Raw genomic sequence first — 19,394 nt, forward strand, 5'->3', positions numbered from 1 at the left:
GGCAGGGGTTGGCTGAAATTTCGCATTTCAGTATAAAAAAGCCACATTTTAGTGCTATTGACGTTAAAATGTCGCAAAACGAGAGAAATAGGCGGATAATCAAGTTGATATTTAAAAAAATCTAATTTTAAAAGTGCCATGCACCTTTTGATATATGAGGTGAATCAAATCAACACTTTTAGGTCCCTTTCACACGAGCGAGTTTTCTGCGCAGGTGCAATGCGTGACGTGAACGCATAGCACCCGCACTGAATCCTGACCCATTCATTTCAATGGGTCTGTGTACATGAGAGTTGTTTTTCACGCATCAGTTCTGCATTGCGTGAAAATCGCAGCATGTTCTATATTCTGCGTTTTTCACACAGCCCTGGCCCCATAGAAGTGAATGGGGCTGCGTGAAAAACGCATTGCATCCGGAAGCAAGTGCGGGTGCGATGCGTTTTTCACTGATGGTTGCTAAGAGATGTTGTTTGTAAACATTCAGTTTTTTATCACGCGCGTGAAAAACGCATCAAAACGCATTGCACCCGCGCGGAAACAACTGATTGCAATCGCAGACAAAACTGACTGAAGTTACTTGCAAAATAGTGCGAGTTTCACTGAACGCACCCTGAACGCATCCGGCCCCAATCCGCAACGCCCGTGTGAAACCAGCCTTAATTTGTAATTTTAGTAATTTTTTGGCACAAATTACACCATTATTGATAAATGTCCCCCGGTATGTTATGCTATTTTTCCTGTCAATTGTAGATATTTTTAAATACACCCTCATCTACTTTTAAAACCACGGTTGGCATCCAAAAAGTATAACAGGGTAAGGGTTAATAGAATCACCATGATGAACATAAGATGAGGTAAGGGAAAGGAATGGAAGAGCACTTTGAGACAACTGAACAAGTACAGTGTGTAGTAGGAATAAAGAGGAATTGAGTTTCTTGAGATAAAACCCAGGAGGTAATCAGAGTGTCCATCCATATTGTCTGGCTCCAGGAATGTTTAGGGAAAGAATATATAGGCAGTAAAGAATTCTAGTAGACCCAGCTGACGGGGACCCACTGGGGTTCGGTGCGCAGTTTCTCCAGGGCCACTTGAAGTTCTTGAAATGTTTCATCCAGATCAGAATTAACCAAACTGAGATCAAAATAATGGCCATAGGCCTGTTGCAGGCGTTCACTCTCTTCTATAATGCGCAGGAGTTCACCATCCTGTAGGGAGAAGGGCATGGGAGTAATGAAAATGTATATTCTGGGGTTTCAAGCTTGTTTTTGGTGCTTTTGTGTTTGGGTCCCTAAGACAACAATTCTTTCTCAGGTGCACCAACAGCACAGTACCGTCATAGGACAATGGGGCCCACTATGTCAAGTACAATATTAAACTGTCCAAGCACAGACTACATGTAGATTCAGCCAAAAACACATTAAAAGGAATCTGTCGCCCTGATTTTAGACCAGAGCGGCATTGAAATGCATTGTCGGCACTGCTGTCCATGCGCACATGAGTCCTCTCCATTATGTTAGAAGTTAAGCACAGCAGTAGTGACTGTGTATTTCAGTGCAGCTTTGAGTGCTGACAGCGGGGGAACAGGGGGAGGTAGGAAAATAAAAACTAGTAATCTGGACTCCTCATCTGCAGTACAATGTATGCATTACTGTAGATCATAGTCTAAATATGGATGACAGGTTCTCTTTAAAGGGGCCTTTCTAAATATAGTTAATTTTCAGACAGTATATAGAATAATATTCATAGCGGTATAGGGGGTGATTTCTTGCACAGTGCACAAAATAATTTATAGAATATAACAAACATCACTTACTGATAGCTGTTTAGCTGTAAGACCAGCCTCTACTGCACCCAGATTATTAGATTTAAGGGTGTCAAAATCTGGAGCCCCGATAAAAACAACATATGGTACAAATTCAGCAGTTCTGAGGACTTTCACTGCCTGCAAAAGAAATTCAAATAAAATAAAGATTTTCAGTAGATAAATAGATAGATAGATATTAGATAGACAGACAAAGAGAAAGATAGATAGATAATTGATAGGTAGATATTGATAGATATATAATAGACTAGAGGAAGGACCCAGCTTCGCACAGGTATATTTCATCTATTTCATTTTATGTTTCCGGGTGTCTAAAAAAGATATCGACAGTTTCCCCATAACAGTGACCTCTACAGTACCCGCCCTTTAACAATGACCTCCACAGTGCCCGCCCCTTTAACATTGACCTCCACAGTACCCGCCCCTTTAACAATGACCTTCATGTGCCCGCTCTTTTAACAGTGACCATCCCTTTAACAGTGACCTCCACAGTGCCCACCCCTTTAACAGTGACCGTCCCTTTAGCATTGACCACCACTTCAACAGTGACCTTTTTAGTGGCCGCCCCTTTAACAGTGACCTTCACAGTGCCCGCCCCTTTAACAGTGACTTTCACAGTGCCCGCCCCTTTAACAGTGACTTTCACAGTGACCGCCCTTTTAACAGTGGCTGCCCCTTTAACAGTGACTTTCACAGTGACCACCCCTTTAACAGTGACTTTCACAGTGACCGCCCCTTTAACAGTGACTTTTACAGTGACCGTCCCTTTAACAGTGACTTTGACAGTGACCACCCCTTTAACAGTGACTTTCACAGTGACCGCCCCCTTAACAGTGACTTTCACAGTGACCGCCCCCTTAACAGTGACTTTGACAGTGACTGCCCCTTTAACAGTGACTTTCACAGTGACCGCCTCTTTAACAGTGACTTTCACAGTGACCGCCCCTTTAACAGTGACTTTGACAGTGACTGCCCCTTTAACAGTGACTTTCAAAGTGACTGACCCTTTAACATTGACTTTCACAGTGACCGCCCCTCTAAGCAGTAAAGAAAAATGTCTGGGTTGTTATGGAAACCTGGAGTATAACTGTGTTTATAGCAGTTGGGATTTGAAGAGAAAGACTTGCAGGCTTGTATTGGGGGAAGGGGGTTAATGTTTGGGAATATCTCAGGAACGGTACGTCCTAGAGAGCTGAGACCCGGTCTAAAACCTTCCCGGACACCTGATGTACCTGTGTGCCAAATTTGGTGAAGATCGGTCCAGTCGTTTGATCGCGCATAAAGAACGTCTAGACAGACAGACAGACAGATAGACAGACAGACAGAAACTCATTTATATATATATATATATATATATATATATATATATATATAAGAGATAAATAGAAGATAGGTAGATACATATATGTCATTTTCTGATGACACATTTCCTTTAATGTTGTGTATGCCCAATATGGTAATATATGAATGTGACAGAGTTAAGCAACTGTTCCAAAACCCCTGAAGGAAGCTTGGGTGTGGATCCTGGATAAGCTCCAAGCTCTGTCTACAGAGTTCTAATCTAGAGTTAGCAAGGAGATTAATCAACCCCAAATGCTCCATTCCTCGCATTACCGGACAAAAGCTACAGAGACTCACTAATCTCTGGATGATCTAAAGAAAAGAAGGAGGAGACAAAGAGACAAGAAGGTTCAAAAATCTGCATGGCCAGCTACCTAAGCTGTTTTGACTTTACTGCAGTGAGGGGTAAACTATTAAGGCTCCCTTCACACTTGGACACGATGATGTTCATAAAGGAAGAAAGAGTGAAAGAGATAAGAAGATTCAGAAATCTGTATGTCCGAGCATTGGAGTCAGTAAGGTATCCTGCTACCCAAGCTATTTAGTCTTTACTGCAGTGAGGGGTAAACTGTTAAGACACACTTGGACACAACCTACCAGTCATATTTTAAAAAAACCTGTACACCTCAGTTGCAAATTATAGGCACAATTGCAAAAGTGATTGACAGCCATAGATTTTGCAGGAAGAGACTTAAGAAGGATAAGGAAAGGGTACGATAATTTCCAACTGCCCAATCCATACAAAATCATCTGGGGAAATGTACAATATATTGTGGGGAAGGTGTTTTCTTGCTATATTTGGATGTACTACAACTCCCATACTGCACAGCTGGCCTGGTTACTGACTCCTGCACCATACATCAACCATTGCACTCTACACATCCTGCGTTACAACCACACAAACAATCAACATGACGGGCACCCCTTACTACCATGTTGCAGGACTCCCAACATCAGGGTGTGCTCCGGAGGAAGAAAGGGTTTGCCCTCCTTTCACTACACGACCCTGTGGAGCAACAGTTTAAGGAAAGCCACTGTGATTGACTGTAATGGCCAGAGACACTACCACTCCCACCTTCTGCCGCCACTCCTCCCGGGCCACTGCACAAACATAGTATGGGTGGGAGGTGTTTGTAGAGCCTATTTGATATGTTAGAGAAGGGGAAAAGCCATTGCCCCAGCTCACCAGTGTGGGCATGCCGGTGACTAGATGGCATGTCGCACCTGAGGGAGGCAGGGATGGACTGGGTACTTAATGTGGCCCTGGAAAAAAATTTTTTAGGTCTTAGACAAGGCCAAATTGGTTGAAGCTGGGACAACAGAGCCAGCAATAACATGCAGAAAAAAATACCACAGTGCACCAAAACATACTGCCACCCATGCCAAAGTATGAAACTGTTTGATCATCCTGAGGACAGCAATACAGGTGAATTCCGATGGGCACGTGCAGCCACTGGCCAGATGTATAATTGCCTGATGCTCCTACTTAGGTTAATGCTGAGAGCATCAGATCTTTATTTACCTTGCTGGCGGCCATGAGAAATGCATGGGTGGCCCCTTGGGCATCGGCCCACCGGGAAATTTCCCTGTAGATTCTATGGCCAGTCCACCTATGGAGGGAGGCCAGGAGTTGGCCCCGTTTCCCATCAAAGAGATACAGAGACGTGGCCAGTGGGTATGCCAAGGCCTTCTGCTAAAGAAGTGAAGAGTGTAATTCTTGCTTCTGTCTGATGTCCTATCCTTTCCCTCTACACTGAGAACTTGTGGGCTGCAACTTTACAGATAGGTAGATGATAGATAGATAGATAGATCGATCATTTTAGAATTACTTCATCTCTTCCTCACCTGTGGATTCACGTCCAGCACACACATTTTTCCTGATGCCACCACTTCCTGTATGGAGCTAATCTTTGTACCATACAGATTGCCCTCGTATTCTCCATGCTCTAAATATCGCCCAGCCTTTATGTCCTGCTCCATTTCAGCTCGAGACACAAAGGAATACGACTGACCATCCCACTCTCCTTCTTTCCTTTTTCTAGAGGTGTCTACAAGGAAAGAGATGATGAGAGAAAGTATTATTATTATTTATTATTAAAGCGCCATTCATTCCATAGCGCTGTACATATGATAAGGGGGCACATACATAATACAGACAATTGCACTAATTATGAACAAAATGTGTTACAAACTGGTACAGAAGGAGAGAGGGCCCTGCAGTATCAGATATGTGTACATTTTTGGGATTTCTGCTTTGCTGATCAATTCTGGTGTGCCAGAATATCTACATAGGTTTCAATACTTTTGCACATGCAAACTACACTCACATATCTACTATAGGGTTAAGCCACACCATGAGCCCAGGAAGGAGAAAATGGTACCAAGCAATCCCTCCAACACTGCTGTGCAAAGAGTTAGTCAATGGAGGCCGCTGATGGACGGGCCTAGTCATTTCCATCAGCATCTATGTTGCAGACCAGAACATAGTGCAGACAGACTGTATTAAACATTGGCTGTGAAAACTATACATTAATAAATCGCTTATTTTACAGTTTTCCACACATTTTGAAAAGTTAAAAGAGGACTGTCTCTCACTATGGACAATCAGGCCATATATTTCAGCAGAAACTCTGTGATGCTTCGTATCGCCTGTGGTGGCGCTGCATGGGAATGGAGCACTTTCTGGCAGGTTAACCTGCTGATGGTCTAAAGGAGCACTTTTGCTGCACAGATGAGCAGATAATTGTCAGGAAGAAAGCATTCCTTCCTGAAAATTCCTTGCTCGTTAGTGGAGGTAAAAAGCTACATTTACATGCAGCAATGACCTCCACAGTATGAGGATGATGGCGATGGCTACTATTGCTCATATTGCTATCACTCATCCTCATACAGCAGCATTGTTTCTGGGCAGCAGAGTGCGGAGTGTTTAAGCAACTGGATATTGTATAATCTGATTATTTTCACAAAGGGTTTGTTCAAGGTGGCCATGAACTCACAAGGTGTAGTGGTGCCATATCTTAACGAGTCTGAGGTTAGAAGTTTGTTCTTTAGGCTTCTCCTTCCCACGCCCTGTGCACCAATCAGAATGAGGGTCTTCCTTCGGAAAGGGGGCATCTTTGCAACCTCTTCATATATGAGAAGTTCATGGCGATCAAACTCTGCATAGAAGAAAGATATCAGGGTTACCAACATACCATTGTTCTGAAACTGAAGACTGAAAATTCGAAGGAGATGAGAAGAGACAAGCAAAATCTTCCCTAGATCCTTTGGGTTTAGTATGTCAGTGTATTACATGGAATTCCCACATATGTCAATAGAAATTGTGTAATGCTTCATTACCCCTGTAGTGGCGCCGCAGGAGAAATGCACACTTGTTGCTGGGTCAGCCGCTAGATGACAGTTTGATCACTTGTTGTTGGGAAGAATACACAATATAGAGTCTACTCAATGTTTAAAAGCAAGTGAACCATATAGAACAAGCTAGGACTAAAATCAATCATCATTTTAATATTTACTTCTGGCGATTTTATTTTCTTAAATATTTTGTATCACCTGGGATATTTTTTAAAAATTTGTACCTGCGTTTTTTGTGGTTACATACATAATCCTCTTCTTTTTCTTCCCTCCCATACTTCCACATAGGGCACCTAGGAACAAGTTTAAAGAACATGTAAAAAAATGTCATTGCAATAGTCTCCTGACCTTCTATATCAAACTAAATATGTTAAAGAACATGTACAAGATTTGGAAAAAGGGTCTGTTTTTTTCCCAGAAACAGTGCCACTTTTGTCTATGGGCAGCGTCCAGTATTGCAGTTCACCCTTATTCAACGGAATGGAACTTACACTGACGAGCAAAAGGGTAACAATGTTATTAACGCTGGACTGTCAGGCTCCATATCTTTCTGTCACGAACCAGCGGGTGTGAACCCACTGTGCCACGTGTCCTATCTCCTCTAAGGGCGTTGTCTAAGTGAACCCCTTAATTCTTCACAGTACCCCTGATGGTGGGGATAGACTTTCCTGAGGGGAACACCAGGTCGCTACCTCTTGAGGATAAGCACACGCGGCAGCTGGTCCAGGCGGACCAGGAGAGACCTTAGAAAGGTAACAGAAGTACAAGCGATGTCAGCAGGCGGGGTCGTTACCAGGAGCAACAGCGCAGGACCGAAGGATAAGGCGTAGTCAGACAAGCAAAAGGTCAGGGCAGGTGGCACAGGTACAGGTCAGGCAATCCAGGTCGGCAACAGGAGAGTCAAGTCAAGCAGGCAGGGGTCAGATGGGTAGCAGAATCCAGGAACACAATACGAGTCAGGAACACAAGTGGTTATCAGGAACTTTAACAGGACACAAGGACCTTGACACTGAGGCATCTGGGAAGGGGGCTGAGACATTTATATATGCGCATAAGGGCTAGGATTGGTCAGTGAGGTCACATGAGCTAACTCATAGAACAAGCAGGGGAACAGCTGTGCTGTTATTGGCTATCTCATATACAGTATGAATTGGCCTTGCAACTATTTAGCATAAGATTAGTTATCCAGATTCTTGTCATGTAACTGCATTGTTACTGTTTTGCTCTCAAAATTCCACATTAGAATTTTTATTATTTTGTAAATCTACTTTTGACTTTCAACACTGCCTGAATCCTTCTGGGCATGCTCTAGATCAGATTCAAGCATGTCATGACCAAAATCTGTTTCCAGGTCTTTTCTACATGTTCTCAATGTTGGTGCATACTGGTTGACTCACTTGGGTACGAATACAGCTTTTTCTTTAATTCTACCCACAAGTGTTTGATTGGGTTGAGGTCTGGGGGGCCAATCCAGCACCTCTACTTCATTGTCATTGAACCATTTCCTCACCAATTTCGATTGTACTCGAGTGTACAAAGTGACTTGTCTTGTAGGATACTCACATATAGATCAGCATTTAGACCACCATCAATCCTGGTCAAATATACAATGTATTTGGCTGTGAAACAACCCCATATCATCAGGATTCCTCCACAGAACTTGACAGTTGCTTTAAGTTCTCAATCTGTTTGCCCCCTTTTCCCTTGTTTCTTCCAGACCCATTTGCACTCATCAGAGCCCAGTCTATTGACTTTCGTCAATTCTGAAAATTACCTATTTCTAATCTACTGTCCACTGTACATACTTTTTTGCAAACTCAAGCTAACACTTCTTAAGACAATATTAAAGTCAAAGCTTCTTCACCATTTTTAGGGCCACCATTCCAGACTTGTGTAATGCACATTGCACGGTGCTTGCATGAACATCTGTTATCTCACTATAACGAAGCATACGAGCCATCTTCACTGCCGTGTTTGTTGCGCCAGAACTGTTAGACCTTGTGATGAGCTGACTTATTGACTCCAACATTTTGCCTGGACGTCCAACACTTGGCTTTGGAATGGATGGACGGACTTAATTTTCTATTCTTTCAACTGTCACTCTCATGATGCAGTTTGGCAATTTTCTTGGCCGAGATACAGCTATCAATGAGCTGGATTATGCTGTTTCTCTTTTCTCTGGAAATCTTCTTCATGGCTGTTCCTAGATTTGAACCAGTGACCTTTAAATTGGGAATCAACCTAATAACTAGGGATGAGCAAATCGACTTAGGATGAAACATCCAAAGTCGATTCGCATAAAACTTCATTAGAATACTGTACAGAGCTGGAGCTCCGTACAGTATTAGAATGTATTGGCTCAGATGAACCAAAGTTATTACTTTGCAAAGTCTTGCGAGACTTCGTGTAATAACTTCAAAAATTAATTTCTACTGTAATTTTTTTTTTACCAAACTCTGTTTCAGTTCCAAGTGGTACCATCCCCAGTCAGTGCCAATATGCCACGGGATTTGCCAGCACAAATATTCTATGGCAGCCAGCCATTGCCAACAGAGATCTTGAGGATCTTACCAGGCCAAAACCACAACAGAGATGCGCCCAAACACCACTGGCTTCCCTTCAATGTCAATACAGGCACGTAGCGCAGGAGGGCTTTCTTGCCCTATAAAGATCTGAAAAATGAGGCGCTCGTGTCAGATGCTCCTTAACCCCTGAGGAAGCCACACAGAGTCTCTTTCTTTGTTCTTTTAAAATAGTAAAATGCATCAGTGAAACTGTGAGGAACCTGCTGTAGGCGTTCCTCAGAAAGGAATGATAGAAGAAGTAAATGATTAACTAGAGCAGTGGTGCCCAACCATTTTTCGTCTGATGGCCACACTAGACTTGGTATAAATTTTGCGGGCCAGAACCAGGTAACACTGTGAGGGGCACGTGTGAGCATTACTACTGTGAAGAGGGCACATATCTGGCCATTATTATTGTGAGGGGCACGTGTGAGCATTACTGCTGTGAAGAGGGCACATATCTGGCCATTATTACTGTGAGGGGGGCATGTGATTTATACATGTGCATGATGTATATAGTGCAGTATGTGATGATCACACACTACTCTACATACATCAAACACATCTATACATTACACCCCGCGCTGTCACCTTCTTTTGCAGGTCCATCTTGATGTATGGGCTGTAGGTTTTCGCTCCTTAGCTGCCATGCTTCTCGGGGTCCTTGGGCAGCGCGCACGGCACTCTTTGCTTCAGCCACCCCCGGGAGCCGGCCCCTCCTCCTTCCAGCTTCCACCGGCTTCCCCTACTGCAGGGCGCTGTATCGCTCTGGCACCCGCCCAATCTAACCAATAGGAAAGCTCCTTGCTGTCCGGAGCTTTGCTATTGGTTATTGCAGGCACAGGCAGCATCGCTGCGCTGCCTGTGCCATTCACAGCACATCCTGCGCTGATAAAAAGCAGGGAAAAGTCTAAGGTCTCCGGTCACTGCGTGGAGTGGGCTCGGCATGCATGTTGGTACCTGCATTCCTTGGATATAATGGATAGCACTAGCAATTATTATGCATTTTTGTACTTTATTTGGTTTGCAGAGAGCTGTTGCATTGCATGTTTTGTTTTACAGTGTTGTTTTCAGCCATAACAACGTGCCCCTGCGCATTGGGATGTGCTGACTGACCCCCTTTTTCTTTGCAGTTTGTACTGGAGGTGTGGCTGACACCTCAGATCGTGCACTCTTTACCAGCTAGTGTGAGTATATAGCTTGGTCTGCTCTCCCTCACTCACTGGAAGCCATTTGGCACCAGGAGAGGTATAGTGTGGACTCTCATTGCATTCTTTGGTGGCCATTTGGTACCATGAGAGGTGTGGAGTGGGCTCGGCATGCATGTTGGTACCTGCATTCCTTGGATATAATGGAGGCCATTTTGGCACCAAAGATGACAGAAATTTAAGCAGGCCCAGCATACATGTGGAACCTACACTCCCTGAATTGTATGGTAGCCGTCATGGCACATAACAGGTAGAATTTAGTGTTAGGAACCCATCTTACATAGATCTCCTTGACGTGCGGCAGACTGGCTCAAATAATTTTGTACAAAATGTATTTGCCAAGCATTTCTAATTTATAAGTATAGCATTAGCAATTATTATGCATTTTTGTACTTTATTTGGTTTGCAGAGAGCTGTTGCATTGCATGTTTTGTTTTACAGTGTTGTTTTCAGCCATAGCAACGTGCCCCTGCGCATTGGGGTGTGCTGACTGACCCCCTTTTTCTTTGCAGTGCCATAATAGTACTCTGCATTAAAAGTATGCATATTTGTGTTTGCGGTGAATGTTTTATATATTTCAGGTGACGGCGAAAAAATCCACAGCGTCCCGCAAGTCAAACGTCGAGGACGACTTACGACTTATCTTTAAGCAGTGGTGTATGCAGCGTCCCACTTATGTGTGTACAAGTGGTTCCCTTAAATTTCTGTATAATTATTCATATTTAATGTATTGTATTTCCCCAATATCAGGCTGGCATTGTCATTAGATCTATTCGCTCCTAGGTGGCTTGGGGTGTGCTAGAACAGGAAGTGAATTCAGTTAGTTGAAGTTGAGAGAGAGGAGAAGGAAGTTGATGGAGGAGGAGAACAGGCAAGTTCCAAGATGTAGCTGCCTTTCTTTCCTCTGGGCCCTGATCAAGCCTGGAGAGGACAAATCAAGCGTTTACTGCAGCTCAGCACAAGACAGTAAGTCTATGTACGGATATAAAGCAAGTCTAGTAAAGATTAGAGCTGAGTCTAGCTGAGGGACTTCACCAGCACAAGTGACCATGAGAACTGAAAGGGAACCTGTCACCTGGATTTTGTGTATAGAGCTGAGGACATGAGTTGCTAGATGGCCGCTAGCACATCCGCAATACCCAGTCCCCATAGCTCTGTGTGCTTTTATTGTGTAAAAAAAGCCTATTTGATACATATGCAAATTAACCTGAGATGAGTCCTGTTCCTGAGATGAGTCAGAGACAGGACTCATCTCAGGTTAATTTGCATATGTATCAAATAGTTTTTTTTTTTACACAATAAAAGCACACAGAGCTATGGGGACTGGGTATTGCGGATGTGCTAGCGGCGATCTAGCAACTCATGTCCTCAGCTCTATACACAAAATCCAGGTGACAGGTTCCCTTTAAAGGTACCTGGACACAATTGGATAATTAGTGGGCAGAATTGTCCTTTTTCACTAAATGCCTTCTGGGAACATAGTGAACCTGAATTGTTCAGGAGAGCATCCTGCTTCAAATAATGTAGCAGAGAGTTTGCCTTCCACAAGGGAGAATGCCATTATTGGATTGCTCAAGATAAATAGGAAATCATTATATTCAGTACCTGAGTGCTAGAAAGTGGACTTAGTGCAAAAGTACTTAAGTAAGAATTGTCATTCTGCCTGTTAAAAAAGTCAAAGTATTAGGAGAACTCCTCAACTGCCAATTGCCAGACCTGTATTAAGGAATTATAGCTAAAGTAACATCTGGATTATTACAATTGATATATTGATGAACTGTACCAACTGTCCTGAGACGATTGATTCAGTAAATGTTCAACTGTTTTACAACTGACTCCTCATTCTTTCTACTACTCTTAGGATTTTCACCTAATGATGCTGGCGTCACAAACACAGGGGCCCAGCCACCAAAGCACCTTAAACACCTATACCATCAAGGGCACCTCAACTTCCATCTGATTGGTGTTCCCTGCAATAGAGCGTGCCCCAGAGGATTTAGTGCTGTCCTTCCCTCCACTGCACTGCCGGCCCAGGGAGGCTCTGCTAACCGTGAGCAAATTAACTACTTGTCACAGGGGAAGGGAAAACACCAAATACACACCACATTGAATAGACAACAATCTAGGCCTCAAAAGCTAAGCAAGAGGGATGGTGAACTCCTAGTAATCCCTTGGCCTTTCCCTAACTCCTGCCAGTATGAGCACATCCTGATGATGGAAATACTCATACATCGGATACCTAAAGCCCTGCAAAAACTGACAAGCCCTAGGATAGGTAGCAGGGGATGAGACAGCTGGTTCCTTCCAGAATGAAGGAACCTGCATCTCCCTGAGGCCGAGAAACAACACACACCAGATAATAAGAAACAGCGAATGCAACAAGTGCTTAGCTTAGAGATGTATGGGGAAGCAGGAGATCCAAGACAAACAAGCTCTAGCAACTCCAAGCAGAAACGATCAACCACCTGGTCAGCAGTGTGAGGCGGATCTAAATAGAGCCTCATCACTGATAACAAGTGGCACCTGAGGAGAGGTGAGATCCTGCCAAACAACAACATACATAGAGAACAGAGAGACCTGTCAGATAGCCTCACGTGCAGGTGATCTTCTCACCTCTCACAGGAGGGACTGTGACACTACTGCACCCATTCGGCACACCACCACCATAACACTTACTACACCCCTGTGGCCCGGTCATCACACTATTATGTATAAACAGGTTGTAATTTGTAGTATACAAGAAGAAAAAGATTGTTCCACCACCAGGAGCAAAACAGTGACAATGCAGTTACATGACAAGAATCTGCACAACTAATCATATGCTACAAAGTTGCAAGTCTAATTTATGTATGAGATAGCCAAGATGATTGTCTATAAAATTATGGTAGTCTCACGTTCAAAGCTGTGGTGGATGTAGAGATATGGAGCCTGAAAGTCAAAAGTTCAAAACATTGTTACCCTTTTGCTCGTCAGTGTAGCTGAAATACCAGACACAACCCATAGACAAGAGTGGCCTTGTATAGGGAAAACAAGCAGATTCCTTTTCATACAGCTCCCTTAATTACACTATTGGAATTAAAGTGACACATCAGCAATATGCTACTCACTGGAATTTGGGCCTAGCTCTCCATCTCTTTTAACAAAAGCTTTTCTCTTCTCCTCCAGTAACTGGCTAGGAATGAGTCCAGCAGTTCCTCCCTTCACTAGGCATGCCTGAAGGAGAGAAACAAGAAAAAATATATGTATGAGTGAAGATGATATACAGATATGTGTAGTTATACTAATAAATCCTGTGATACAATTTGGCGCTGAGCTTGAGGACCACAGCTTCTTAGGGTTAAAGGTGTTATGTTATTTAGAAAAAACATTATCAAATACACTATAAGGGCTCATGCACACAACCGTATGTATTTTGTGGTCCGCAAAACACGGATCCGCAAACAATACAGATGATGTCTGTGTGCATTCCGTATTTTGTGGAACGAAACAGCTGGCCCCTAATAGAACAGTACCATCCTTGTCCGTAATGCGAACAATAATAGGACATGTTTTCTTTTTTTGCGGAACGGACATAAGGAAATACGGAAACTGAATGCACATGGAGTAACTTCTGTTTATTGTGGACCAATTCAAATGAATGGTTCCGCATACGGTACACGAATAAAACTGAACAGACAAGGAAAGAAAATGTGTTTGTGTGCATGAGCCCTAAGGGAGTGCAACTTGGAAAACTGTGTATCATTCTGGAGGACCCTTAGTGCACAATGTAAAATACTTCATTTCTCCAGTGGTGGCACTGTAGGGAAATGAAACACTTGCTGCCAAGATACAACAAAGAGTTTCATGAGTCATCCTGTGAGTGATCATCCTGTGTTGGGAAACAACCCCCCCCCCCCCAATGTCTCTCAAAAAAGGAATTGTTCATAATGAAGAGATTGTAAGGGCACATCCCATGTTTATAAAATGACCTTACAAAAATGTGGCAAGTGATAACTCTTTACTGACTTTAACTGCAATCCCTAAGATCAGTATATGGCAACCAGATTTTAGCATGGAGTATATTCAGGGCTTAGAGAACAGAACTGGTATCTGGCCCTGTTGGAGAACTTTATGTATTCAGTTTGCATGCCAATATGTATCTATATTGTTATAGTGTACATTGCAAATTTAAAGTGATGTTCACATTTGAGCAAGGAAAACCATAGATAAATATGTCTCACACGTCTCACCTGCCACCAGTTGGGATCTTCCTGATTGACGATCTGCAGCAGGTCTCCTGCTTGAAAAGCCAAACCTGCTTCTTTACATGGAATCAGGCTGTCATTAGAGGGGTCATAGCTGAAGTGACATTTTACAAATACCTACAAAAAGATCAACGATGCGTTATTTTGTACTACTTACCTCTGTTGAGATGACACCTATCTATAAAATTCTAAATGGAGCCAAGCTGTAATGCCAGACACAGCTAATGGGCATTACAGTGGTAGTATAAAATGGTTGCAGTATAATAAAATAAAATAAAAATCACATCCTTAATTTTAAACCTTAGATAGCTTTTTTGATTGGAATTTACCTAGGAAGGACCAGTGATCTCCAACCCGTGGCTCTCCAGATTTGGAAAACTACAACTCCCAGCATGCTCTGTCAGCTATAGTTATAGTTTTGCAGGACAAGCACTGGTTGGGGATCACTGGACTGATTTGCAATATAAGGTACAGATGCACATATAGGCAAGTCAATGTGCCCAGTTAAACAATGGAAGGGCCACGATGTTCCAGCCCCTTGATCATACCGATCCTTAGATGTTCTATGTTGGATTTCCACCTAGCATACATTCTTGGACTATTGTACACATAAGCCATCAATGCTTAAGTCCTGGAAACCCCTTAACGTAAAATGGGCTGACCTGCAGTACCAAACCTCTTTAATGTACTGTAGTAATATAATGAATTTCTTCTTTTTGGTACCTGGCGTAGAGGGTGTTGCTCTTGGTAGCTTGGAAGAATTTTTAACACCACACTCCCACTGGCTTCCCGAAGCATTTCTTGTAGGGCCTGTGGGTCACTCCCCACTTCCCGACCATTCACCTCTCTGATGACATCACCCACATGTAGAAGACCCTGTTGGTCAATCACGCCACCATGCAAGATCCTGGCAATCACAAGTTCACCGCCTTCCACACGGAAAGTCACTCCCTGGTAACAGGAGACAACAACAAAAGTGACAACGCAAGAACACAAGCACAATGCATGGTAATAATAATTGGAAATACCCTGGCAGCTTTGCTTTCCAATTTACCAAATGTTCTCCTGCATTCTTTCTTACTCCCACCATACGCACAGCATCAGGCGGAACTGGCTGGTTGCTCAGAGTGGGATCCATGACTGGACTAGGAGGAGGGGTCTCATAATTTTTGGATGCCACAGAGTCATGAGTTTGCAAAAGAGACTAAAGAGGAAGAAAACCGATAAAATGAAAATGATATTATGTTAAAGTCCCAAATCATCCTGTTGGAAAAGAGATAACTTTTTCACAGTCTAATTTTTCATTAACCCCTATCACGAAAAGACCCATATTTGAAGCCTGTCCTTCCTTTTCTGTAGGCTACTGGCATAGTCCTACAGTCTCACTTGTAGGAATAAATCATGCAATGATCCTTCAAGAAGCAGCTTGAGTGCTAAAAAGAAGCGCTTGAACCCCTAAAGGAATGCATACTATGGTGCAAGACCAGGCAGCTGCCAAATTAGGAGAGGATTATAAAAGGAAAGAAATATAAAGGACAGATAGGACTCTTTTTCAAATTCATTCCTGGTTTTGGCTTCCAAAATTGCATGCAGAAACCTGACTGTGTGGCTGCACCCTTGGAGAAAAAGTGCCCAGCCTTATGTCTTAGCCACTTAGCTACAACCTGCTTAAAGGGGTTGTCCGGGCTTTTACTATTGATGACCTTTCCTTAGGATGGGTCATCAATATCCGATGGTTGGAGGTCCAACACCCATCACCCCCAGCGTTCTGATATTAATGACCTACCCTAAGATGAAGAAATGGTTCAAGTTCAGGAGAGGGATACAAAAATAAGACAATTATATCATCAATGGTATTGGGAGGCACATTATTATCTTTGCTGTGGGGCTCCTCTAGCTTGGCTATTTTCGTCGAGCCCATAGAAGTTAATGGAAGCAGTGGCCGGTCATGCGTGGTGCGCTCCCATTCACTTCTATGGGGAGCCCGCTTGGTGGTGGCCAGACCGGAGTCCTCCAGCCACCATCTTGCGGGGCTCCATTCTTGATATAGGTGCGGGTTTCAGCGGTGAGACCTGTACTTATAAGACAATGGGAGCATGTCCTAGCGATATGTCCCCATTGTCTATGATGAGACAACACCTTTAAAGGAAAATAAATCATGTTACATTCAACCCTATATGCCACCTGGAAATGAGGTTCTTGAAGGATCTTCTGCAACTCAGCAGCTGCTCCACTTGGGTCCCTCACTCCAGCCATATCCTGGAGTATCTCCTGTACCAGCTGCAGGTTGTTCTCCCTCACAGCTTCCAATCTTGTCTCTTCCATACGCTCATGAGCCTGTAGTAAAGAGTGGATGTTTATATCAACCTGAAACAAGAATATTTTCAATTCCCCACACTCAACCTCAAAGATCTTGAAAATGATGATGCTAATACAATATATATCAGAAAGCTGTAGAAGATGTGTTTCTGTAAAACTGGAAAATACCATCAACCTTATCTGCCACTTAGGGTTAAGGGGTGCACCACCAATGTGGCCAGGTGAGGCGATCGCCTCAGAAAGCACCAGGTAGAGGAAAGAGGGGGCAGCCAAAGGGTCATAGACCGAAGGGAAGGGGTTAGGTTAAGCAATTGACATTAGGAAAGGGGGGCGCCATTTCAGTTTTCGCCTGCTTAGGGTTTTTATTTTGCATGATTTTGTGAAAGATAAGAATTACCACTGGGCTCTCCATGATGCCTTTAAGGAAGATTAGGTCCAGATCAGAGGATGGAGGGAGATCAAATGGTTGCATGACTTGCTGCATAGCTGTAAGGGATGAGAAATAGAACATCTCAAGACACATTATGAAAAGTAACCACAGAGAAGAACCCTAAAGTGATGAGACACAACATAAGCATTGATAGCACAGATAAATAGGGACATTTCTTTGCCTCACAGAATTATTTTAAGACATTGGAAACACAAATTTCAAAATCATTCTGGTTCTCATGAGAGAGAAATATATTAATGGCGGATACATGAAGTCTGTACTAAAAGCAATGAGATTCTTAAAGAGGCTCTATCACCAGGATCAACCCTATCAAACCAGACATATTGGCTGGTAGGGCACATCATGCTGATTAAAACAATGCCTTTTTTTTTTTGTCTGTACGCTAAACAGCAGCAGAGAAATCTGCATTTTTATTCATTTCAAATGAGAGATTCGAGCACCAGGAGGTATAACCTCTCCCTATATCTCCTCCTATGAAAACTTTGAGCACTGCTTTGTAACACCCCAGTGCTCTACACAGAGCTGTGTCCTAGCATTTACATATCATATACTCTATGTACTACAGCTTCATCATACTGAGGTTTGCTCAGAAAGCTAACAATATTACTGCTTTATTCACAAGCACAATATATGATTATAAGTAATATGTGTTAGCTTATAAGCATAAAAAAAACATACATTTCTATGTGGTAATGCTATAGCTTGGTGATAAGTGTATGATTTTGCACGTAGAGATCCCAGGTTTGAATCCTCGGAAAAACTTCCATTTCTTTTCCTTTTAGATATTTTTTTTCTTCCACGTTTAAGCCATAATAAAAGTCTATATCTTTATCATATTGAGAATAATGTTTTTAGGCTTAAAAAGCTAATACATATTGCTGGTTTCTTTATAATCATATATCGTTTTCAGGTTTCTAAGCAAAACAAAAACACTATTCTCAATATAATAAAGCCTTTTATTGTTATTATATAATTACATATTATTTATTATAGTACAGCCTTTTATTATGGGTTAAAGGAGAGAGAAAAAAATAACAGAAAAAAAAGTCTCTCCTGGGATCTCTACATGCAAAAGCATACACTTACCGCAAAGCTATAACATTACAATATAGAGACACGTGTTTTTCTATGCTTATAAGTTAACACATATTACTGGTGTCTTTATAATTATATATTGTGTCTGTGAATAAGGCCTCCTTGGCCTGAACGTGTGCGCCCTGTGGCCGTGAGGCGGCCCGCAAATTACGGGCTGCAATGCACGAACACCTACCGTGGGGCAGCCGCAGTGGATCATGGACCCATTCACTTTAATGGGGTCCGGGATCCGCCCCTTCTGCAATTAGATAGGACATGTTCTATCTTTTTGAAGAATGGAAGTATGGGACGAAACCCCACGGAAGCACTCCGTAGTGCTTCCGTTCCGCACCATTCCGCATCTCCAGATTTGCGGACCCATTAAAGTAAATGGGTCCGCATCCATGATGCGGAAAGCCGACTGAACGGCGAGCGTGTATTGAGTATCCGCAAATGCGGTCCGCAATACGGCAACGGGCATCACACGGGTTTGTGTGCAGGAGACGGGTTTGTGTGCAGGAGACCTAAAGCAGTAATATATAATTTAGCTTTCTAAGCATATCTCAGTGTGTTAAAGCTATAGTACATAGAGGATGTGATATGTAGATGCTAGGATACAGCTCTGCCCTCAGCATGCTGATGTTTAGCCCTGTCAATAAAGGGGAGGTGGGGGTGTGCAGAGCACAGGGGGTGTTACAAAGCAATGCTCAACAGATTCACCCCCACCTCCTGGTGCTCAAACGTCTCATTTGCATATGAATAAAAACATAGACTTCTCTCTAGCTGTTTAGCATACAGACAAAAGAAAGTTTTGGTTTTAATCAGCATGATGAGTCCTACAAGCCAGTATGCCTGCTTTAATAGGGTTGATCCTGGTGACAGAACCTCTTTAAGACCGAGAATAAACATAGAGAAGAAATAGACAATAAGTAATGCCAGCAGCAATAGGCGATAGAAGATTTCTGGGAGGTCATGAGGTGGATGATGAAGAAACTTGAGGGTTGTATGTATAGTGTA

At 42.9% G+C, this 19,394-nt stretch overlaps 1 protein-coding gene across 2 annotated transcripts in view; it reads right to left on the bottom strand.

Annotated features, from left to right (window-relative positions):
* Positions 1-595: 595 nt before the first annotated feature.
* The window catches only part of MPP2 (MAGUK p55 scaffold protein 2), a 36,182-nt gene continuing 17,383 nt past the window's right edge, over positions 596-19,394 (bottom strand). For both annotated transcript variants that reach the window (XM_044298083.1, XM_044298084.1), the window contains exons 3-13: positions 17,250-17,338; positions 16,718-16,870; positions 15,588-15,737; positions 15,257-15,484; positions 14,519-14,650; positions 13,397-13,502; positions 6,742-6,810; positions 6,160-6,321; positions 5,009-5,211; positions 1,814-1,942; positions 596-1,205 (exon numbers count right to left, since the gene is read on the bottom strand). In XM_044298083.1, coding sequence (XP_044154018.1) covers positions 1,029-1,205; positions 1,814-1,942; positions 5,009-5,211; positions 6,160-6,321; positions 6,742-6,810; positions 13,397-13,502; positions 14,519-14,650; positions 15,257-15,484; positions 15,588-15,737; positions 16,718-16,870; positions 17,250-17,338 — 1,598 coding nt within the window. In that variant the 3' untranslated portion in view covers positions 596-1,028. The remainder of the gene's footprint in view (positions 1,206-1,813; positions 1,943-5,008; positions 5,212-6,159; positions 6,322-6,741; positions 6,811-13,396; positions 13,503-14,518; positions 14,651-15,256; positions 15,485-15,587; positions 15,738-16,717; positions 16,871-17,249; positions 17,339-19,394) is intronic.

The sequence above is a fragment of the Bufo gargarizans genome, chromosome 6 (genome assembly GCF_014858855.1).
Source record: "Bufo gargarizans isolate SCDJY-AF-19 chromosome 6, ASM1485885v1, whole genome shotgun sequence".
NCBI classification, from domain to species: Eukaryota; Metazoa; Chordata; class Amphibia; order Anura; family Bufonidae; genus Bufo; species Bufo gargarizans.